Source organism: Emydura macquarii, unplaced genomic scaffold, assembly GCF_026122565.2.
Source record: "Emydura macquarii macquarii isolate MOO-44397 ecotype Brisbane River unplaced genomic scaffold, CSIRO-AGI_Emac_v2 contig_3485, whole genome shotgun sequence".
Classification (NCBI taxonomy): domain Eukaryota; kingdom Metazoa; phylum Chordata; order Testudines; family Chelidae; genus Emydura; species Emydura macquarii.
Window position 1 is genome coordinate 334,506 of NW_027133622.1, and position 24,556 is coordinate 359,061.

The following is a 24,556-nucleotide window of genomic DNA, read 5'->3' on the forward strand; positions in this document are numbered from 1 at the left end:
CAGGAAATGGACCCAGGCGTCTCCAGCCCGGAAGTTGCTCAGCCCCGACCGGAAGTTGTGCTCCAGGCTGGAGCCGGACCCAGCTGAGGTACTCGCCTGAAGGGCACCATAGAGATACGGGGGCGGACAGAGAGTCCCTTGGCCTCTGGTCATCCCAGATCTGCCCGCCCAGCTCGACCCAGATATGGCCCCCAAACCACAGAGCGCACCCCCACAGCACATATTGACACACAGCCCGGAGAGACCAACCATAGAGTTGACCAAGTCAAGACAGACCAGAGTGTCACCCTGTCAATTCCAGGCCCCAGGACTTGCTGACTTCAGGGGGTGCAGAGTGGGACTCAGAGCCTTTCCCTTCTGCGGGGTGCTTTGCATAGGCCCATACACTGAAACTGGAACAATTCAGAGACAATTAGCATGGCCTCAGACCAAGGATGACACACACATTCATGAAGCATTCCAGATACAGAGGGAGGCAGAGTGGCTTGGACTCAGGAGACCTGGGTTTTATTCCCAGCTCAGCTACTGGCCTTCTGTGTTACTTCAAGCAAGCCACTTTCTCTCCCTATTCCTCAGTTTCCCCTTCTATAAAACAGGGATAATGATACTGACCTCCTAGAGTGGGACAACATGGGGCTGGCTCTGAGAAAGTCACCTGCCACCCAGTATCAACATTGTACATACCCAATGAGTTGATGCACATTGTTCTTTAGAGACTTAGTGGTTTACCAAGGGTCACACATGGAGTCAGCAACAGAGCTGGGAATGAAACCTAGGAGTCCTGATTCCAAATCTAGTGCATTAATTACAGGATCTATGATGTGTCCCTTACTGCAGCTGGCCAGAGGATCATCCTGAATCCATGCCAAATCCACAAGACCAACGTGCTTTGACATTGGCAGGTAAACCTCAGGGTAGCTTGCTCTCTGTAGCATGGCATTGGTTGCTGCTGTTCTCTCTGTGACTGAATGCCCATGCTGCTTGCTTGGCACTTTCCCTGCCTGTCTCTCTGCACAATGAGTCAGGGCTGGAAATCATCCTGACAGTAACCGGAATGAATTAATTCATCCGGACAAGGCCAAACAGCAAAGCCAAGGAGACAGAGCAAGGGACAGTCATCAATCCTACCCCACAGCCCCCTGCTATCCCAGCCCTAGGTTCCTCCACACCTGCACTGCTGGTGCCCCTAAATCCTGACCCACAGCCCTCTGCTTTCCCAGGTCTTGGTCTCTCACATGCACACAATTCTGTCAGTGCCCCTCAACCCCAACCCACAGTCCTCAAATAGACCTGGCTGCAAATCCACCCTGGTCAGTTGTGATTCCCCTCACAATCATCAGTTTAACCCCAATTCCTAGGGGTAAATGCCAAGTGAATCAGCCCCAATTTGGCTTCTCCCCTTCTGAGTCCCAGTCCCCTCCCACATTGACTCACCCTTGCATGGTCATAAACTAGCCTCCTCCTTGATTAGCTGACACAGTCCAGCATGACTCAGATCCCAGGCTGTTGTTTCCAGTAAAACAGGCTATTGAGAGAAACCACCAGATAAAGGCATCCATTTATCCATTCTTATGGCTAGCTGTAGTAAGGTAGCATCACTGACCCTTGCTGGGATCCAGGTCCCCATCGTGCTAGGCACTGCACAGACACAGAGTGAACGACAGATCCTGCCCTGAAGAGCTCACAGTCTTCGCATATGATGAGGAACAACAGGGGTATCTTTCTCCAGTGGTATCCAGCCAGCTTTCCAAACTCTAAACCTCCATCTATCTGTCCATCCATCATTCTGTCTATCCATACATCTCTTCAAGCTACAGCCATCCCTCCTATCTATCCAGGATACAGCCATCCCTCCTTCCATCCATCCAGCTACAGCATTCCCTCCTTCCATTCATCCAGCTACAGACATCCCTCTTTCCATCCTTCCATCCATCTAGCTACAGCCATCCCTCCTTCCATCCATCCATTCAGCTACAGCAGTCCCTCCTCCCATCCATCCAGGCTACAGCCATCCCTCCTCCCAGCCATCTAGGATACAGCCATCCAGGCTACAGCTATCCTTCCTTCCATCCATCCAAGCTCCAGCATTCCCTCCTTCCATCCATCCAAGCTCCAGCATTCCCTCCTTCCATCCATCCAGGCCACAGCCATCATTCCATCCATCCAGGCTACAGTCCTTCATCCATCCATCCAGGTGATGGCCATCCACTCAGCGTATAGCCATCCCTCTTTCTATCTATCCAAGCTATAGTCATTCCTCCTTCCATCCTCCCAGGCTATATCCGTCCCTCCTTTTATCCATCCAAACTACAGCCACCCTCCTTCCATCCATCTAAGCTACACCCATCCCTCCTTCCATCTATCCAAGCAGTAGCCATCCATCCATTCTTCCATCAGTGCAAGCTATAGCCATGCCTCCCTCCCTCTATCCAGCCACCCACCCACCAAGGCTATAGCCATCCATCCATCTATCTAGGTTATAGCCATTCATCTATCCATCCATTCAAACTCTAGACATCTAGCCAACTAAACTCTATCCCTCCATCCACCCAAATTTTACACATCTCTGCTTCTATCCATCCATCCATCCATCCCTCCATCCATCCAAGCCTCATTTCTCCTCCGTATAGCTCTGTCTCTTTAACCCGCAGCTCTCTGAACACCAGTGGGTGCTATGCTGCTAAATCCTACCACCGCTGAGGAAAACTCCACCCCTCACAGCTCGAGCACCTCCATCTAACCCCCAGCTGGGCAGCCGAAGGAATCTAGGACCACTGGAGGATAATGGGCGTGGTTGAACAAGCCCATTGCAGACAGGACCAGTTGTGGTGTAGCACATGTTGGCGAGTTGGGCTTAACTCTAAAATCCCTTCCAGGTGGAGGGGAGGGTGATTTCTTCACCAATACGGTTATACTGGTCTAGTGCCAACTGAGGAGGCAGCTTTACTGGAATAAAGGAGTCGTATACTGGTGTAGCCTATTCCCCTTCCTGTTTTGGAATAGCTATGCTGTAATAAGTGGCGTTATCCCAGTTTAGCTGCCTCCATACTGAGGGCTTTAACTAGACTGGATAGATAAATGGGTCCAATCTATATCAGGCTCAGCACTGAGTGTAGGAGAGCGCCCCCTACTGAGCCCCCCCAACCCACTCCCTTCAGCACAGCACCCCCAGTACCACTCACTGGGGCATCGGGGCCAGCACTGACTGCAAGGGGGGAGAGAGAGTGCGTGTGTGTGTGTTTTGATTTCTTGCAGCACACATTGTGGTGCTAGGAAGCTGTCCAGGATAGGGATAATTGTGTGTGTGTGTGTGTTTTAGTTGTGTAGGGCACACACTGTAGCACTGTTGAGGAGACTGTACATGTGTGTGTTCTGGTTGTGTACTCTACACAAGCACAACATACACAGTTCCCTGACACCACAACAGTGAGTGCCTTACACAACCACAACACAAACACACTGAGCCCCTGGCACCACAACAATGTGTGCTCTAAACAATCACAACACACACACAGACTCCCAACACCACAACAGTGAGTGAACTACACAACCACAACACACACCAACAACCCTCTAACATCACTATAGTGAGTGTCCTACACAGCCACATCACACACAGCCCCAACATCCTAACTGTGAGTGCCCTACACAACCACAACAACACACATTTTCTCCCAGTCTTCTGCACACACACGTTCACCCCAACACACACACACACATTTTCCAAGACAAACCCTAACACAGAGACCCACAACACACACTCAACACTGTCACATGCAAATACACTTAAGATGATGCACACATACATCTTCACAACTACACTTCATCTACTGATACACACACAGAGAAAACACACAGAGAAACATACAACCTCACAACCACACTCCAATATCCCTCATCTGCAGATACACACACATGCACACACACAAAACCACATGCTAACACGTGTCTCATCAACTGATAAAACACACACAACACTCGAACAACCCTTTCATCTGCTGATAAAACACACAACACAACCACACACACATCCTCACAACTGTGCTCCAACACCCCTCGTCTGCTGATACACACGCACACACTGTAATACTCCTCTTATCTCCTGATGCGCGCGCGTGCGCGCGCAGACACACACACACACACACACGCTAGCTGCTTCAGCGCAAGACACACGGCTCCCCCTACTGGCCATTGCTGTAGGTGGACTCTATGCCCTGGAGCATGGGAGTTTGTTCCCCTTCTCTTTGTATCCATATTCTTGCTCTTCTCCTGCTCCACAATCCTACCAAGTGCCTTGCCACAACGTCTGTTGTGGGGCCAGTTCCACAGGTCACAGACAAAAATATTCCCTTGGAAATATACTACACATCATCAAATTCCCAGCCTTTCGGTTAAAGAGGAAGCAGAAATATCTCTGATGGACCTTTCCTGTCCTAGTCGTTATTATGTGCCCCTCTCTGGCCGTGCCTCTTTAAACAGTCCTGATCTTTTCCTGGCACTCCCCGTCATTGGTCTGAACCCCAACACTACAGCCCGTTAGGGGGACATGAAACTGAAAGGCAGAATCTCAGATGAGGACGTCCTGTTCGTTTCTAGCCTGGCCTTAGAGTGATTCCGCATTATTCGCTGTTCCTCCAGCGCCCTAAGAATGGGCTTACTTTTCTGATCATTGCTGCACAGGCCGTGGCTGAGGTCAGGGCCCCTGTCATGCCAAGGGCTGCACATCCCACCCCCCATTGTGCCAGGAATTGCACAGATCCCGACTGAGATCGAGACTCCCATTGTGCTGGGGCCCGCAGAAACCCTGACTGAAATTAGTGAAAAAGGTCCGCACAGTGCCCTGCACTATGCGCAGAAACAGACTAGACACACACACTGACACACACACAGTAACACATACTGTTACTGAGATACACTTGAACACACACACTGAGGCACTCATAGATATGCACACTGAGATACATGCTAACACACTAAAACACATACAGAGACACACATTAATGCTCATGCACAGAGGCGCATTAACACACACTGAGACAATCACAAACGTACACACTGACACACACACACACCAATTCACACATACAGAGGCACACTCACGCACACACTAACACACAGCGAGATACACACTAGCACACACAAAGACACAATGAGACACACAAAGTGACATACAGACACTGAGATACTAACACACACACACTGACACACAGACGGTCATAGACACACACACACTGAGACACAGACAGACACACACTGAGATGCACACTCAAACACACACAGACACTGAGACACCTACTGACATGCACACTGAGACACTCACAGACATAGACACATACACACGCATTGACCAACACCGAGGCACACACACTGACACACACACACCGAGGCGCACACACTGACACACACTCAGACACACACACACAGACCACCCCAATTTCTGCTCCCCCCCACAACAACAACTCCCCGCGCTCCGGGGGGGGGGGGGGCGGCGGGCGGAGAGGGGGCGCAGGGAGCATGCCCAGAAACCCAGCTCCCCCCCTTCCCTGCATCCCCCCCGCCCCTCTGCTGCATCAGCACCAACCTCCCTCCATCCTTGAGCGACAGCGGCAGCAGCTCCTGGCTGGAGCGGGGAGCATCACCCGGTGCCGCAGTAACCCAGTGCCCCCCGCCCGCCCCTGCCGTCCCCCAGCAGCAGCCCCCGGCCCGCCCGGATCGAAGCGAAGCAGGGGTCGCAGCCATGAAGGACCGTACCCAGGAGCTGAGAAGTGTAAGAGCCGCTGCTTCCTTTCCTACCTAGCGTGGGGACCGGGAAAGATCCTGGTTCCCCTCAGGGGAGGGGGCAATGCAGGGGACCGCCCCGGCTGAGATCTCCAAGGAGGGTTGGGGGCAGACCCCCAAGCTCAAATCTCCAAAGGGAGGGAATCTGGATGGAGAGGGGGGGCATTTCTGAACCCCCAGGGAGTATCTGTCTGTATGGTGGGGATTCAACCCCCCATAGGGACCCAGAGAGAGGGGATGAGTTACAGATAATGGAGGTGGGGAATAGCCCCTCCCCAGGAAATATTTCTGTGGGTCTATGGGAAGGGGCGCATGTGATGGATGCAGGGATCGATTCAGATCCCCCCACTGCCAACCCTCTTCTTTCTAGCTCGCTCTGACCCGCCCTTCCCTGCTTTCTGGTCGCCTCATAGAATCGGGCTTGTATGTTTCATAATAATTTTTTTTCCTGGTGCTATTTCACCGGTTTCTTGGCTGGGGTTCCTAGCTCGCCCCCCCACCCTCCACTCCCCTTTGGGGGTTTGCTGGAAAGATGCAGGGGGAGGAGGGAGAATGCGGTGGCAGGGAAAAATATATATATGGGGTGATGTAGAAAGAACCACCCCTTTTCCACACACCCCCAATTTATGTCACAGATCAAGGCTGGGGGGCGGGGGGAGAAGCCGAGAATCTGGGTCTTTGCAAATCTTTTTCCTAAGGAAAAGGCAGGTTCTACCTCTGTGGGTGATGCCTGTGGGTTATATTCGGGTCTGGTCTGTTTCAGCTAAGGTGTGTGTGTGCGCGCGTGTGTGTACGTGCTTGCCATTTTCACTTCCTTAATAAAAATATTGCAGATGGAGAGAAAATTCTCTCCAACAGGATACAGGCAGTCTAAGCTTTTGTGTGTGTGTTTAACAGCAACACATACCCAGAGAGACTTGCAGTTTAATTGCAGCTTGGGGGAAAAAATCATTCCAAAATTGCTGGTTGATTTGCTTTCCACTTTGCTGCTGGGGGACGGATGGATGGATGGGGACAGACAGACAGATCTGCTCAGTGGATTGAGTGTAAAATAACGATGGAAAGCGCGCCCTTCTGCAGAGAACAGAAGTGAGGAGGGCTCTTTTCTTGTGCGGCGAGGATGGAGGGAGGGAAGGCTGGCTGGGCTGGAGGGATGGAGAAAGGCAGAGCAAAGGAGAGGTGCAGTCTGGAATAGCGAGTGCTCTTTTCCTGCAGGGAGAGAGGGATGGCTGGCTGGAGGAGGAGGAATAAATTACTCTTTGCTGTGAGCTGGCCCCATTCCCTTTGCTGTAAGGATGGAGGGATGGAGAAAGGCGAAGAGAAAGAGAGAATCAGTTGTTTCGTTCTGCTAGCTGGGGCTTTCCCCTTTGTTTGAGGGATGGAGAAAGGCGCAGAGGAGAGATGGGAATGGCTTGTAGAGCTCCTGGCTGCTCGCTGCTGCCTTCCCTGCGGCCCTTGCTCTGGGGGCTGGTGGGTGTCAGGGACTGCGGGGGGCTTAGGCCAGCAGGAGGCCCCGCGCCCCGGCCCAGCTGCAGGGGCGGGAAGGCGGGTGCAGGGAAGATGCCCGGCTGGCTGCTGACGCAGTGGGTGCTGGGGCGGGTTTGCTGCAGGGAGAGGAGGGGGGTTCTTCACTCGGTGGTGGGGAGCGAATGCAGTAGAGAGACGGGGGGGTGAGTGAGAGAGAGTGTGTGTGTGTGACGTGTGTGTCCGTCTCTGTGTGTGTCAGTGTGTGAGCGACCCGGGCGTGCGGCTGTCAGTGTGTGTGATGTGTGTTAGTGTGTGTGTATGTGAGAGAGAGTGTGTGTGTCAGCGTGTGACATGTGCGTGTCAGTGTGTGAGAGACGTGTGTGTGACGTATGGCTCTGGGTTAGTGTGTGTGAGAGTGAGTTGTGTGTTAGTGTGTGTGTAAAAGAGAGAGAAAGAGAATGCGGGTGTGAGACGCGTGTATCCATCACTATGTGTGTGTGGAAGAGAATGTGTGTGTTTGTGTAAGAGAGGGGAAAACAGTGTGTGAGTGATGTGTGTATCTGTCAGTGTGATATGTATTAGTGTGTGTGTGAGAGAAAATGTGTGTGTGTGACATGTGTGTGTCAGTGTGTGAGAGAAGTGTGTGTGATGTATGTCTGTTAGTGTGTGTGAGAGAGAGTTATGTGTTAGTGTGTGTGTAAAAGAGAGAGAAAGAGAATATGGGTGTGAGATGTGTGCATCTGTCACTGTGTGTGGTGTGTGTGAGAGAGAATGTGTGTTTGTGTAAAAGAGGGGAAAAGAATGTGTGAGTGATGTGTGTATCTGTCAGTGTGTGTGATGTGTGTGTTTAGTGGTGGGAGAGTGTGTGAGAGTGTGTGTGTGTATGAGAGAGTGTGTGTGATGTGTGTCAGAGTGTGAGAGCATGTGTGTGATGTGTGTATGAGTGTGTGAGCGTGTGAGTGATGTGTGTGTGTGAGCGTGTGAGTGATGTGTGTATCTGTCTGTGTGTATGAGAGTATGTGTGAGAGTAACGTGTCAGTGTGTATGAGAGAGTGCATGTGTGCATGATGAGTGTGTGTCAGTGTGTATGAGAGAGAGATTGATGTGTGTGGATCAATCAGTGTGTGTTTGAGAGAGACAGAGTGTGAGTGATGTGGAGGGGACAGTCAGTGTGAGTGTGTGTGAGAAAGAGAGTGATGTGTGTGTTGGTCAGTCAGTGTGTGTGTGAGTGATGTGTGTCAGTGTGTGTGCACTTCAATATGCTTGTCTGTGTGTATCAGAGTGTGTGCATCTGTGTGTCAGTGTGTCTCTATGTTTGTGTGTGTCTGCATGTGCATGTGTGTCTGTGTCAGTGTTGTGTGTCTGTGTTTTAGTGTGTCAGAATGTGCATGTCAGTCAGTGTGTACACATCAGTGTGAGAGTGTGTATGTCAGAGTGTGGGTATCTGTGTCTTTCTCTGAATCTGTGTGTCTCTGTGTGTCAGAGTGCATGTCTGTGTGTCAGTGTGCATGTGTCAGAGTGTGTCAGTTTCAGCGTGTGTGTGTGTATGTGCATGTGTGTGCCTATGTGGGTGTGGTTGTGTGGGTTATAAAACCAGATATGCCGGGTGGGAGATGGCATGCACATAGAGCCACACACATTTGCACACACCCATACACCGACACTCACACACACACACTTGGACACACACACAGATCTACTGCCATACACTCTGAAACACACACACCACACAACATGACAGTAGATGTCTATTGTGCTTTCTCCCCCATCCGGGTGATGACTGGATCATTTGGCACAAACGTGTGTGTGTGTGTGTGTGTGTGTTTGGGGTGGTTGTGTCCCTGCAGAACCACACTGCTGGGCTGGGCTTGGGGAGCTGCTTATATGGAGAGTGCTGAGAGATGGGGGGACCCTGGCACGAGAGCTCCCACACTGGGGCAGTGGCTGTCACGGGGATCTTCCACTCAGCTCCGGCGGGCAGACCCCTCGCTCACACTTGCCCAGTCTCCCTTGCAAGCACCATCTCGCTAGAGACTCAGATCATCTAGTTAGGGGGCAGAGTCCAAATGGAAGCTACCCCACCCCACCTTGCTGGACATCCTGGCTTTGGCTCTTTCTTGGGGAACAATAGCCAAAAGATAAATGGATTTGGGGGGATCTCACCTCCACCCCATCTCAGCCATCCAATTCCAGAGCTACGGTCTCAACCAGAACACGAGAGAGAGAGAGAGAGAGAGAGAGAGAGATGCGTGCGGTGTGTGGGATGGATGGATGGATAGATAGGTGGGCAGTTCAGGGCTTGGCTCTTGGCGGTGCTGCCTGGGCTGTAGCTGGGGGGGTCGTGCCCCGCGGGGTGTCCTTCGGGGCCCCCAGTGGCACAGGCTGTGTGTGCCCGTGTGTGTCCAACCATGGCTCCCAGTTCCTGCCCACCAGTCCCTTCCTGCCACACAGCTGCAATGCAGGCACCCATGGGGGAGTGGGCAGCAGAGATGGGGGTGCCTTTGTCTGTCCCCATGGGTCGCCTCAGCTCAGGGTGCCTGGCAGGGCTGGAGGATCTGGGGGCGAGGAGATCAGGGCCAGGCAGGGCTTGGGGGGGTGGGCGCCGGGCTGGGACCTGGGGGTTTTACTGGCTCAGCAGGAATGTATCACTGCATGGTGAGCGTGAGGGGTGGGGAGCACCAGCCCAGCAGACAGAGAGACATGCAGACACAGAAAGACAGACTCTCTCTCCCCCCGACACACACACACTCTCTCTCCAACACACACACAATCTCCCTCCAACACAATCGCACACACACACTATCTCTCCAGCACCCACATACTTGCTTTCCAACACACACAATTTCGCTCCAGCACATACACAGACACACTATACAATACATACACACACACTAGCTCTGCAACACACACACTCTCTCTCTCCAGCACATACAATTTCTTTCTGACACACACAATCTCTCTCCAACACACTGAGACACACACATGAAATCTCTTTCATGCACACAGAGATACACACATTTTTGTCCCACATACAATTTCTCTCTCACACACAAAGTCTTGCACACAAGCACACTGTCTCTCATACACCACACACATTCTATCTCACACACACAACCTTAAAGATGCAGAGCCACAGACATGCACACAAGTCTCACAGACACTCACAATCTGTGTGTCTCATGCTCCCCAAGACACACAATCACACATGCAATCTCTCCCGCACAAACACAACCTCTTTTACACGTACAGAGGTACCAACACTCACAGCGATACACACACGCTTTCCCCAACACACACACAAACACACAGCCTCTCTCCCACACACACACAGTCACATATACACATGCTGTCTCTTCCCCCCCTACACACACACACACTGTCACCTCGACCCTCTCAGCCCTGTAGCCCCAGAGCTGCGGCTGGTGGGACTCCCGCTCCAGCCTGGTTGCTGGTACTGAAGGTGACTGTGCCCAGCGCCGGTGGTGGCTGGGTCCTGCCAGCCCCACACTTCGTGGGGCTGGCCCCCTGGGGTAGCAGACGGACAGATCGGACTTGAGCAGGGAATGAATCTGGGTTACCCAGCAGGGTGGGAACAGGGGCTCTCGATCCCCTGTAGGATGGGGCAGAGAGGGGAGATTGGAAGGTGTGGAAGATCCCTCCCTCGGTCCATCCTTCCATCCATCCCTCCATCCATCCATCCCTCTCTCTCCATATATTCCCTCTGTCCATCCAACTATCCTCCGTCCCCATATACTCCCTCCCTTCCTCCCTCCCTCTGTCCATCCATCTCCATAGACCCACTATCTATCTATCTATCTGTCTGTCTATCTGTCCATCCCCATAAGCCTCCTTTCTCTCTCTCTTTCTTCCCATAAACCTCCTCTCTCTTTTTCTCCCTCCCTCACAAACTCAGCCCTTGGGGAAGGAAGTGGGGTCTAATGGGCTGGGAGCCAGGACTCCTGGGTTCTGTGCCGGCTCTGGGAGGGGAGTGGGTTTAAGTGGTTAGAGCAGAGGCGGGTGACAGAGCAGACCCCATTTCGGGTGGGAGAGGGCCCAGGCAGTAGCGGTGCGTGCAGCCATTAAGCTGTTTAAGTGGCTCTGTGTTTGGGCAGCGGAGTCTTTTTTTAGCCCAGTGTTGTGACGCTGGCGCGCTGGGTTTTCCTCAGCCAGGGCGGGGAGGGACGGCAGTGTTGCTAAATGCGCCGCTTGCCTCTCGAGGGCCGGGAGAGTGCAGTGGGGGAACCAGAGCGACGACACTAATTACAATCAAGAATTACTTCTCAGGAGCAAGCCAGCACTTTGGTACATGGCAACATCACTCCCCTGGGGGGATGCAGCTGCCCCCGGGGTGGGGTGTGGCAGGTGTGTAACAGCCACATGGGAGGGCCCCTGCTTATCCCACTTGACTCTACTCCCTTCCTAGAGAACCCAGGAGTCCTGGCTCACAACCTCCCCTGCTCTAACCACTAGACCCCACTCCCCTCTCAGAGCTGGGGAGAGAACCCATGAGTCCTGGCTCCCAGCCCCCTGCTCTAACCACTAGACCCCACACCCCTCCGAGAGCTCTGGATTTCCATCACTGTCTACAATTTGAACATTGCCCCAGTGTCCTTTAAGTCATCTCCCCACTCCTCCGACCGCCGCTCCCATCCCCAGCCCTGTCTGGACTTCCCCAGGTTGTGGGGGCTGAAACCTTTGGCTTCCCCCAGCGCCCCCCTTCCCCGCCTGTCCCTGCTGCCGGCTGCATGTCACCAAGGGCCATCAGCACCAAAAGACATCCAACGACACATGCACTCTAGCTGATGCTCTGCCAGAAGGCTAAAGATGCACAGTCAAACGTAGAGCAACGCCCTGACACACACACACTGACAGGCACACACAATGCACAGTCACAAAAACACACACTGGGCCAATTCAATTGCATGTGTCTGTGTTAGAGCCACAGACACAAAGCCACAGGCACGCACAAAAGCACACAAGCAGGCAAACACGCCAGCCTGCAGACGTGCACACAAACAAACTGCAGAGGGAGTACAGATGGCCTCATCTCTGGGGCAAGATCAGCGCACGCGGAGGGATGGGCACTGGCGGGATGGCCAGGCTAACGGTGCAGGGACTGGGGAGTGGGGTGCAGCCTGGTCACGCTTCGGGGGACCCCACCTTCCTCTATGGCAATAGGAACTATAGCGAGGACACCTGAATCTTCATTGCCCCCTCCCTACAGCACAGTGCCCCCTAGTGAGCTCCCCCCCACAGCACAGCGCCCCCAGTGAGCCCCCCCCCCCGCAACACAGCACCCCCTAGTGAGTCCCGCTCAACACAGCACAGTGCCCCCTAGTGAGCCCCTCCACTCCCCCCAGCACAGTGCCCCCTAGTGCCAAACAGGGGCATTGGGGTGAGCGCTGATGCGGCACTGGAGGCTGGTTATTCTTGGGATGCTGACTGGCTGGAAGGAGAATAGGAATGTGATAGTCCCCCAAGCAGAGGATGCGCTGCCCTCCGCCCCCCACGCCTTCCCAAGCCACCGGCGCGTGTGCGTTATGTCACTGCTCCAACACACTGAGCGGTGACCTTGGAGCCAAGGAGAACGTGTGAGAGATGCGAGCCAGAATGCCCTCCAGGAGAGAGACACACAGACAGCCTCGGCCGCAGCTCATCCTCAATCCATATTCACCCTCCTTCGCCTTGCCATGCCTCCATCCCAGACCCCTCCCATCCCAGAGTGCCTCTGCGACACCCCATCCGTCTCTCTCCAGCTTTGAGGAGATGGATCTTTCTCCCCCCAGCTCTGGGTGGGACCCCTCTGGCCCCTGCCGTTGCACTCCCTGAAGCGCTGAGGCTCAGTACAGTGAGCGTAGCCCACCCGGGGGGAGGGGGGCATTTCCATGCCACAACTCCGGAACATGTCGCCCAGGGTTAGAGCAAGTTTGGAAAGTGTCTTATGTAAGTGGAGTATAGTCATGGCATAGACAGGGCTGCAAGAAGGGCTGTGGAATGGAAGAGGATAGATAGATAGATAGATAGATAGATAGATAGATAGTTAGAGTCAGGGATGGGGGTGTATAGGGATGGATAGATAAAGGTAGAATTGGATTTTAAAAAAAATAATGTTGATGTTTATTTGTAAGCATTTTTTTCTGATGTTTGTCTCTTTAAATTTTACCAGTGGCACAAAATGATGGGGTTTAAGGCATTTTATGTATTTGTATTGATTTAAATGTTCAGAGTTGTGGGAAATTCTGTGGGGGGATCATCAGACAATAATTATTTAATGGCAAGAGACGGTGAGATTCAAAAAAGTTTAGGTGTTGCAACTGCTAAAACACAAATTGTCCACATTGTATGTCAACATGTACAAGTAAACTTAAATCACACACTGCTAAGTTCTCAGGCAGCATTTTCCTTACTTTGCCTAGCTGTCAGTTTCAGTTGTTATTGATGGAAATGTTTTTTCACTGGTGTGTGTGTGTTGAAATCAATAAAAATTTAATCCTCCAAAGCCTAGATAAAAGAGTGTATAGCTAGCTCGCTAGATGGTAGCTGCAGAGAGCTCTGTATCTAAGTAGAAACAGAGAGAGCTAGATACATAGCTAGATCTACCTATGTTCCTCAGCGAACATCTGCCTCTTCAGCTCCATCCCCACACCCCCTATCTATCCGTCTCTTCCTAACTCACCAACCATTTCAGTCTCACATTAAGATCAATTTAAGAAAGAATTTATCTGGAAGGGGTGTGGAGGCTAGTGAGTTAGAGCTGGAGGGGGGGCTGGGATCAAAATTGCTGAGTTTTAGTCTTAGCACTGCATGATCTTGTTCCAACCCCATTGCTGCTCTGTGCCTCCGTTTCCCTAGCTGTTGCAATAGACCTGTACCTTCCTTAGGCTAAGGTGGTTTTAGAGTTTCGTGCGGAAAGATGGACGGGGGAACCCCAGTGACATTATTTAGGGGGATTTCTCGCCTTAATCTCTTGCCTCCTAAATCCTGCTTCCCTCTGTTTTAGGTCCCCATTTCCTCTGCCGAAAACAGACACAACATGGCCCCCTGTTAACTGGGGGGGGGGGGGGGGGTAGATATCCCTGTCCTTAGTGGGCAGCAGTGGGCCCGATTCCCTTGAGGGGTTGGCAATCAGTCGTTCTTGGCCTAATCAGGGTCAAAGCCAGGGTCTCGATTTTTCCCCTGTCCCAAGATTCAGCCTCCCTGCCCAGCCAACAAACTACTCCAGGCCCAGGCTCTATAGGCCTCACAGGCCATCGTGGACAATGTGGTGTATAGGGCAGCACCCCAGAGGGGCGACTAAAGATGGTGTACCGGGTGCCTGGGAGATCAAGGGTGCAATGAGTTTGCCCATTGTACACGGCAATGAAGGCAATGAAATAACGTAAGGATAGATAGATAGATAGATAGATAGATCAGCAGAATTGTGGGTGATGGATCTCAGGGTTTGAATAGCAGGGAGAGCTGCAGACTGCGGTTGAAGGGCATAGACCATATTTTTCTTCATTTCGTGTCCTAAATTGTAGGACAATTGCTGCAGTCCACCCCAGAGAGGGCTGCATTTCAGCACCAGGCGAGCCATGGCTGAGTGGCATCGCTGTGCAGCTGTTGCCCAGCTGCCCCACCCCAGAGGTGGCTGCATCTCAGCGCTAGGTTGTGTGTTACATACCCGCACATGCTGCAAATTGCTCTAAGGGGGTCGCGGGGATCAATGTGCGTCTGGGCATAGCATCTGGGACAGCAGGGCATCTGAGCTCTCATCTTTTCTCCTCTCTAGGCCAAAGACAGCGATGATGAGGAAGAGGTGGTTCATGTGGATCGGGATCATTTTATGGACGAATTCTTTGAACAGGTGAGAGAGGAAGGGCTGCCATTCATCTGAGTGGTGTTCTCCTCACCCAGCTGCCCCGCCCCAGACATGGCTGCATCTCAACCTGTCAGCTCACAGCATGATGTTTCCATGCCACCTGAAATAACTCCTGCCAAGGCAGGTGGTTCTGAATTAGTGTGCAGCTGGCCTCATTAATATGCAGGAAGGGTGATTAATATGCAAAGGAGCTCACTAATGATGCGGTTTGTCCTCCTTCACACGCAGGTGGTGGTGTAAATTATACACCTGGCCTAGTTAATTCTACAGGAATGGGGGCAGGAGGGAGGAGGAATAGCAGAGTGTGCAGAGCAGTTCATTTCCAGTGCTATGGCATGGTGCTAGGGGGCCAATATGGCACAAGATCCAGGGCCTTAGCACAGCGCGCCCGAATGCCCTGCTGGCACAGGGGTTTGACCGACGGCCAGGGGAGAGCGCCCCCTACAGAGCCCCAGCCCTGTGCCCTGCAGCACAGCGCCTCCTGCTGGTGTGCCTGGAGATTGTGGCGTGCCCCAGGCACATAGCTGTCTGTCGGTCTGTCCCTAGGTGGAGGAGATCCGCGGCTGCATAGAGAAGCTGTCGGAGGACGTGGAGCAGGTGAAGAAGCAGCACAGTGCCATCCTGGCCGCCCCCAACCCAGATGAGAGTGAGTTAGGGTGCCCTGGGCTGGGGGGACTCTGAGCCCCATCACCTCCCTGCTCTGCTGGGGGGAGGAGGGCAGAACCCATCCTTTCATTCCTCCTTCCCTTCACCTATCAACCCATTCACCCCTCTATCTGTCCATCCCTGTACACACCCCTCTATCTATCCATGCATCCCCATACACACCCCTCTGTCTATCCATCCCCATACACACCCCTCTGTCTATCCATCCCCATACACACTCCTCTGTCTATCCAGCCCTCTCCTTTCTTTCGTCCTTGTCCACCCATATATCCCTCTCCCTCCCTTCCTTCTGCCCTCCATCTCTCTGTGCACTCATCCCTCCCTCCATTCGTCTATCCATCCATCCCTCTCTTCTCCTATCCGTCCACCCATCCATCTTTCTGTCAGTCAATCCTCTGTCCATCCCTCCATCTGCCTACCCATCTGTCCATCCCTCCCTCCATCATCCCTTGCTCCCTGTAGAGGCATCTCTCGGTTGGTATCTCTCCATTCACCCCGTATTCACCCAGCCGTTCCAGGCCCAGTCCCCAAGGTGAGAGGCAAGGGGGGGGGCGGGGAATCCCTGTGGGGCGTACTCACCATGGGGATCCTGGAGGGCAGGGGACTAGGAAGGTAGCCTCACCCCCAGTGGGGGGGGGATAGAATCTTTCATCTCATGCTCCCCTCTTCCCTGCCCCTCCCTCCCCCCGTGCAGAGACCAAGCAGGAGCTGGAGGACCTCACGGCCGACATCAAGAAGACGGCCAACAAGGTGCGCTCCAAGTTGAAAGGTAAGAGCCCGGGTGGTCATATTGGCTGGCCCTGCACCTCCTCCCCTCAGGGCATATGCGCCCAGAGAAATAGTCCCCTTCCCCCACACCAGGGCAGTCTGCAGCACTGACCCTGCGCTCCTCATCCTCTCTCTGCAGCCATCGAGCAGAGCATTGAGCAGGAGGAAGGGCTGAACCGCTCCTCGGCTGACCTGCGGATTCGTAAAACACAGGTATCCCTCCGCCCCCTGACACAGGTATCCCTCCACCCTCGCCCCCCCATACACAGGTATCATCCCACTCCGACACAGGTATCCCTCCGCCCCCTGATGCAGGTATCCATCCGCCCTTACCCCCATACATAGTTATCCCACCGCCCTCGCCCCCCATACACAGGTATTGCCCCACCCTGACACAGGTATCCCTCCGCCCCCTGACGCAGGTATCCCCCCGCCCTCACCCCCCCGACACAGGTATCCCCCCGCCCCCTGATGCAGGTACCCCTCTGCCCTCGACCCCCACCATAGAAAGATATTCCTCCACCCTCGCCCCCCCAAACACAAGTCCCTTTCTGCCCTTGCCCCCCTGAACACTGGTATCCCTCCACCCTATGCCCCCAGCAGGGGACACGTGGGTATCACTCTCCACTCCCAAACACGGTATCCCTCCCTCTCCTCATCCCCAATACGCCTCCCTCCTGCAGCCCCAGCAACGGCGCCACCAACCTCCAGCGTCGTCCTCTCCCTTTCCTTCCTTCCTTTCTCACCTCTCCAGCTCTTTCCCATCACAGCCCCTGCCACACACCCCTCCCTCCACTCAGCCAAGGGCGGGTCGCTCTCACCCTGAGCCAGCACCATGCGTTTCTGCCACCAAAGGGGGCCCGTAAAAAATAGTGCCCCCCCCCTCCCCGTCCTGTCTGCGTCTCTCATGGTGTCTCCCCCCCACCCCGATTCCCCCAGCACTCCACCCTATCCCGTAAGTTTGTGGAGGTGATGACGGAGTACAACGCCACCCAGTCCAAATACCGGGACCGCTGCAAGGATCGGATCCAGAGGCAGCTGGAGATAAGTATGTTAGGAGATGGGGTAGGTGGGGAGCTGTGAGTGTGAGAGAGAGAGAGAGAGCGGTGTGTCCATGTGTGTGTGCGTGTGCCCTCACAGAGCTGACCTCAATGCCCCAGGGCGGCACTAGTGGGCGCTGTGCTGCAGGGAGAGGGGCTCAGCAGGGGGTGCTGTGCTATGGGGAGCAGGGAGGTGCAGTAAGGGGCGCTGTGCTGTGGGGAGCGGGGGGCACAGTAAGGGGTGCTGTGCTTCAGGGAGGGGGGCTCAGCAGGGGACACTGTGCTGTGGGGAGAATAGTAGAGGCTGCTGTGCTGCAGGGAGGGGGGCGCAATAGGGGCCACTGTGCTATGGAGAGCAGGGAGGCACAGTGGGAGGCGCTGTGCAGTGGGGGATGCAGTAAGGGGGACTGTGCTGCAGGGAGTGGGACAGAGGCTAGGTAGGGGGCGCTCTCCCCTCTCAGTTACTGCTGGCTCCAATGCCCCAGTGCAGCACTAGGGGCCGTGGGCTTTGCTTCCATCAACCCTGGAGCAATGGGCCAAAGCCACTGACCGTCTCTCCCCTTCACAGCTGGCCGGACAACCACCAACGAAGAGCTCGAGGACATGCTGGAGAGTGGCAAGCTGGCCATTTTCACCGATGACGTGAGTTTCAGGACTGCAACTGCTGAGATGGCACTGGAAACAGGGCTCCCCGTGTTCCAGACTTGGATGGGAAACTGAGTCAATAGCCCAGTGCGGCGCTAGGGGCGCTATGCTGCAAAGAGAGGGGTGGGGACTCAGTAGGGGGTGCTCCCCCCTTGCAGTCAATACTGACCCCAGTGCTGTGTTAGGGGGCACAGTGCCTCTGGGGGCATTTCAGCACAGGGCAAGCTATCCCCATGTAGTGTCACTGTGTGGGCCGTTTTCTGCCCCACCCCAAAGGTAGCTGCATTTCAGCAATGTGTGAGCACTAGAAGGCCCTGGGGGACAGTAGGACACTTGTTTCTATAACCCAGACTCCCGTCCACTTCCACAGATCAAAATGGACTCGCAGATGACGAAACAGGCTCTGAATGAAATTGAGACCCGACATAACGAAATCATCAAACTGGAAACCAGTATCCGGGAGCTGCACGACATGTTTGTGGACATGGCTATGTTGGTGGAGAGCCAGGTTAGAACATGAAATGTTCTGGATTTAGAGTGGGCGTCAGCCCAGAACCCACAGAGTTCTGCTTTGTGGAGCACATGAGCTATGGTCTAGAGCCTGCAGAGTTCTGACTCTTCAGAACTATGAGCTATTATCAACAGCCCTCAGCCTTCTGCGTCATAAAAACCCATGCTCACGTGTTGTAAAACCTGAGGAGTCTAGAACATGTAGGGTTCTGAACCTTGGAGCCCGGGAACTATTTTCTAAAGCCCACAGTCTTCTGCATCATAGAAACTGTGCACTATAATCTAGAACTCAATGAGTTCTGAATTGTGGAACCCATAAAATATGTTCTAGAACCTATAGGGTTCTGAACTTTGGGGCCCATAAACTAGTATATACAGCCTACAACCTTCTGCATTGTAGAACCTGAGTAGTTCTGGATTGTGGGATACACAGGCTGTGATCTACAATCGACACAGTTCTGGACCTTGGACCCCATGAGCTATTATCCAAATCCCACAGCCTTGTGCATCCTAGAACCTATGCACTTCAATCCAAGTGAGTTCTGGATCGATGAACCCATGTGATATGGTCTGGAACTTGTAGGATACTATACTATGGAACCAAGAAGATTATTACCCCAAGTGGAGAGCATACTGCATTTTAGCACTCAAGAGTTATAGTCTAGAATCTGCAGATATCTGGATCATGAAACCCAGACATTAATCCAACCTACAGAATTCTGGATCATGGAGGCCATGAGCTGTACTCTAGAATGTATAAGGTTCTGTACTTTGGGCCCATGAACTATTATCTAGAATCCATAGCTTTCTTCACCTTAGAACCTAGATGATACACTAGAAAACCAAGAAAGTTCTGGATCATAGAACCCATAGAATATGGCCCATAATTTAGAACCCATGAGATTATTAACACAACCTAACAGCTTTATGAATCTAAGAGCTCATAGTCTAGATCATGCAGCGTTCTGAATCATGGAACCCAGGCACTGCAGTCTAGAACCCATAGAGTTCTGGATTTCAGAGCCCGTGGTTGCCTTCATCCATTCAGGGGAAGCTAAGTTGGCAGTTCTTTGATCCACTGAAACCTTCAAAGTCTTTTATATCACAGAACAAGTAGAGTTCCGGATCGTGGAAGACCTGACCTATGGCTGAGAACATAATGCATTCTGGAACGCAGGACACTTGACAGACAGATGGGCTCCCCAGCCTAGAACCCAGGGATATCTGGGTGGTGATGCTTCTGAAGATGCTCACAGCTGCAAGTGTCCTGCCATCTAGAACCTCTACAGTCCCAACACTCTTAAGGCCAGGAAGGGTGCTAGAGAGTCTCTGGATGGTGGAGTCTCCATCATAAGCCCTACGATAAGGTGTTCTAGAGCTCTACTAGAACATCGGTGGATGCAGAGGGCAGGTTCTAAGTCTCGGAATGTGCCGCACTACCAGTTTTGGAACAGACTCACCAATCTTGTAAAGGTTTTGGCACCCAGGGAGCGCTAAATGGGGTTGATCTGTAGAGTCCACCAGGGGTGTCAATGGTGGGGCTTTTAAGGTCACACCAGGATACTTACATTTCCAATTCAGCTGTTGGCTTCTCTCCAAAGGGCTGCCAGCCAGGGCCCCCCTGCGACGTCATGGTGGGGACTCTTCTCCCACAAAAAGTTGAATGGAGACTCATGAAATTAATTGCATACGAGACTCAGAAGAGCTTTCAGATAAAATTCACTGCTGACATACTGCCCCCTCTCCGCCCAGGAGGGGAAAGGCCCCAGATCCCACTCCCCACCCGAGCCAGCCAGTCCCGGATTGGAGATGGCGCCCCCCCAGAGGGGAAAGGCCCCGGGTCCCATTCCCGAAGCTGGCCGGTCTTTCTGCACTGGCTGACTCACCTCTCCTCTGGGCTCTCTGTTCCAGGGGGAGATGATCGATCGCATTGAGTATAACGTGGAGCACTCCGTTGACTACGTGGAAAGGGCTGTGTCCGACACCAAGAAAGCCGTAAAATACCAGAGCAAGGCTCGGAGGGTGAGTGCAGGGACTGGGGGCGTGGATCCAATCTGCTCTGCAATAAACCCCCTTCCGCTGGGGGGGAGAGGCTCCAACCCCACAGAAATCCATACACCCCCTCGCCCGTCCCTGCCCGGGGCAGGGTTGTCCCCAAGAGCCCATTCCCCCAGCCAAGATGGAGACGCCCCGGTGGTCACCTACCCTGTCCCTACCCTTCTTCTGTCTCTTTCTCTCCATCGCGCTAACCCCTGGGCTTCTCCCTACCACACTTTGCTTATCTCACGTGGTGCTGCCATTTTCTATTTTTAACCCAATCTCTGTCTATCCTTTCCATATGGGCCCCCGCCTCCCCTGGCACCTGCAGCCCATTGTTCTCCCAGCCCTGGACTCCCCCCCCAAAGCTCTGCCAGTGCCCCTCACTCCCGACCCACAGCCCCTGCTATTCCAGCCCTGGGCTCCCACTCCAGCTTTGCCGTCCCCGCAGCCCCTGCTATTCCAGCCCTGGGCTACACCCCTCCCACCTGCCCCAGAGGTCTGCTGGTGCTCCTCACTCCTGACTGGCAGACCTCTGTTAGCCCAGCCCTGGGCCCCGCCCCTCCCCCACAGCTCTGCCGGTGCCTCTCAATCCCGACCCACAGCAAGGCCCCCACATGGGGGGTGAAGGATACACTTTACTGGGGCCCAGAGGCCCTGGGGGGCCCAACCCAGGCTGTAACCCCCATTACCATGAGGAAAAAATGTTCATGGCTCATGAGATTGTATGTATGGGATGAGAGATTGTGGGATGTGTGTGGGAGGGGGCCAGTGTTACAAGTTTGTACTGGGCCTGAAAAAATGATGCTTGGGCCCTGCCCCCCAGCCCCTCCCTGTCTCAGCCCCGCCTCCCTTGGTAAAACAAGGAGGGATCGCTGTCCAACTGCTTCCTGGCAAGGGGATGAACAGATGTGAGGGGTCCGACAGCAGGAGAGGACTGATGCTCAGAGTGGGCATGCGCGCAAAGGAAGGACCCAAGGAAGCAAGGACTCCTGGGTTCCGTCCAGCGCTTGTCTCGTGCCAGGTCTGAGCTCCGACACCTTTCATTACAAATCAATCACGGGTTCTGTCCCTCCCTCTGGGAGGAGCTGGGGGTCTAGAGCCGGGGAGGTGGGGCTGGGAGCCAGGACTCCTGGATTCTCTCCCCAGCTCTGGGAGGGGAGTGGGGGCTAGTGGTTAGAGCAGTGGGGGCTGGGAGCCAGGACTCCTGGGTTCCAGTCCTTATTCTACAGCTAGATGGATATTAATTAAATCAACTTTTTGTGCAATGTAAATTAATAAGAACAGCCAGATTCTCAGCTGGTGTCGATCAGACAACACCCCACTGAGGTCAGTAGGCCAGATAGCAGCTGGTATCCCTCAACCAGAGCTGCACTGGAGTAAATGGGGCGAGACCCCTACCGGGTGTGAATCCGTGTAGTTGCTATGATTTCCATCAACTGAAGCTCTCACGCACCCTGCTTGTTGTCTTGCTGGTGCCCAGTCCAGCCTGGAGAGTATTAAAATAGCCATTAATGTCTCTCTCTCTCTTTCTCCTTCCCTTGCTTCCTGGATCCCTGGGGTAATGTAGAAGAAAATTATGATTATAATTTGTTGTGTAGTCCTTGGGGTAGTTCTTGCTTCCTCAATCGGGGGGACTCTGGGGTTGTAAATTAAAACAAAAAAATATAATAATAATAATAGTAATTTAAAGAAAAATTGTACATGCAATGGATATAACAGCACATGTTCCAGCTACCGATACATACACTCCTCGGGGGTCAGCAAATCTAAGTTTCTTGTTCTCCACCATCTTTCCTTCCATCTCTCCCTCCCCCGGATGCCTGGGTTCTCCCCAGATCTTCCGACATCCTTAATCACTGGTCGGAGGGCATGGATTTGTCTCATAACCAACCCTTGGGATCACAGTAATCCAAATCTCCAGTTCCTCTTCACATCAGTGGGTCAGCCTGGAGGGGATGGGGCGGTGATCTGTCCTTGGTTAGCGCTATCTTGTTTTGGGTTCTGCATGTGGCCGGTAGTAGAATCATCCTCGATCAGTCGTTGTGGAAAAAAAAAAATACCAGATTAATACCTGGAAAATGAGCGTCATAGGATATTACACTATCAATCCTAGAACATTAAGGAATGCCAGCATGGTTGCCAATCAGTTGTTAGGGAAAATACCAGATTATTCTATGAAATACTAGAGTAACTGACTATTACAGCGCCAATACTAGCACAGTAAGGAAAATAGGAGTAGTTACCCAGCAGTCATTATGGAAAAAAATAGCAGAGAATTATATGAAACACTACAGCAGCTAAAATATTAAGGAATCTCAGCATGACTGCCAGTCAGTCATTCCAGAGACAAGAACAGACTGCTACATAAACTATTAGAGTAACGGAAAACGGGGTTGATACTAAAGCATTGAGGAAGTCAAAAGTAGCAGAATATGAATGAAGCATAAGCCCAAGACACTAATTCTAAAGTACTAATCCTGCCATGTCCAGGAAAACTAGAGTACAAGTATTAGCACGTAGAGGAATGCTACAGCATACACCAGTGCTATAGTACCAATGCTACAGCATCAAACACGCTAGAGTACAGATAGCGCAGTTCCAAAGAATACTGGCATATCTCAGAATGCTTGGCTAGCCATGCTACTGTATCCAGGAATACTTGAGCAATGGTACACAGTATCCAAGAACCCAGACTGCTTCTCCTGCAGTTTTCAGTGATACTGGAGTATTGATCCTACACCAGCAAGAATGCGAGAGCACTGATAATACAGTGGCCATGAATACTGGAGTATCAATATCACAGTATGGAAGAGTGTTAAACTTGCCCAGGTTAAGTCCTTACTCCAGAGAAATGAGGGTACTACAAAGTACTCCAGTTTCAAAAGATACTCCAGTATTCCTGACTTAGGGGGGGAGTGCCTGGCTATCCCAGCTCATGCCTATTTCAGCGTCCACATGCCAGGAAGTGTTGTAGCCTTGTCACCACATCAGCTGTTGTTGGAAAAAAACATGAGCCTTACTACAGAAATACTCCAGTATTCTAGATGGGGAGATCCTAATGTTCAACCCCTCTTTTAGTTCCTTCTCCTGTGCATGAAAGCAGCTATGAACAAAAATGGTTATCAAGTTATGAATGATCAGGAAATGTATGACAGAGTAATACTACTGTGCCCTTGTAAAATATGCTAGAGCAACCCACACTGACAAGGAAAATAACACAAGGAGAGTACTAACTGATCTCAAATACAACAGCCTTAGGAAGGAAATGACTGAGGTGTCCTAAAGTAATGTTGGCTCTGACACCCGAAGTCCTGAAAAAATACTAGAGTGTAAATATTCCCAAACATAAACCCTTATAAAACACTAGGCTAATATACTAAAGTAATAACCGTTATGCCCTTGTAAAATACTAGAGTAATAATGGCCCCGCAAAATGCAAAAGCCATATAAAATACTAGGATAATAAGGGCTCTCAAATACTTCAACCTTATAATAGTTTTGCAGCAATATAGAGTAATAAAGGATATCCAAATATTACACCCTTAAAATACATTCAGGTAATATAAAATTACTGGCCATACAGGTCTCAGGGTGGGGGGATCCCATAGTATTCTAAACTAATATTGGCCCCCAAATACTACACCCTTATAAAAATGCTTGAATACTATGCAGTGTTTATTGGCAATTATTAGCAATAACTAATAAATGGTATGTCTATGGGAAAATGTTGCAGTATTCTGGAGTAATACCAGCTCAGTACCAGTACTACACATTTATTTTA

At 52.3% G+C, this 24,556-nt stretch overlaps 1 protein-coding gene and 1 non-coding gene across 2 annotated transcripts; both read left to right on the plus strand.

The window, feature by feature from the left end:
* The first annotated feature begins 364 nt into the window (after nucleotides 1–364).
* On the plus strand, nucleotides 365–469 carry LOC137144809 (U6 spliceosomal RNA). The gene has a single exon (XR_010917486.1). It is a non-coding gene; the product is annotated as a U6 spliceosomal RNA (small nuclear RNA).
* Nucleotides 470–5,676: 5,207 nt separating this feature from the next.
* STX1B (syntaxin 1B) lies at nucleotides 5,677–22,469 on the plus strand. Its single transcript, XM_067535268.1, has 10 exons — nucleotides 5,677–5,767; nucleotides 15,017–15,091; nucleotides 15,653–15,752; nucleotides 16,467–16,541; nucleotides 16,680–16,753; nucleotides 17,480–17,588; nucleotides 18,149–18,222; nucleotides 18,596–18,733; nucleotides 20,647–20,757; nucleotides 22,343–22,469. The coding sequence occupies exons 1-10, from the start codon at nucleotides 5,738–5,740 to the stop codon at nucleotides 22,421–22,423; spliced, it is 867 nt and encodes a 288-aa protein (XP_067391369.1). The 5' UTR covers nucleotides 5,677–5,737; the 3' UTR covers nucleotides 22,424–22,469.
* Nucleotides 22,470–24,556: the final 2,087 nt, after the last annotated feature.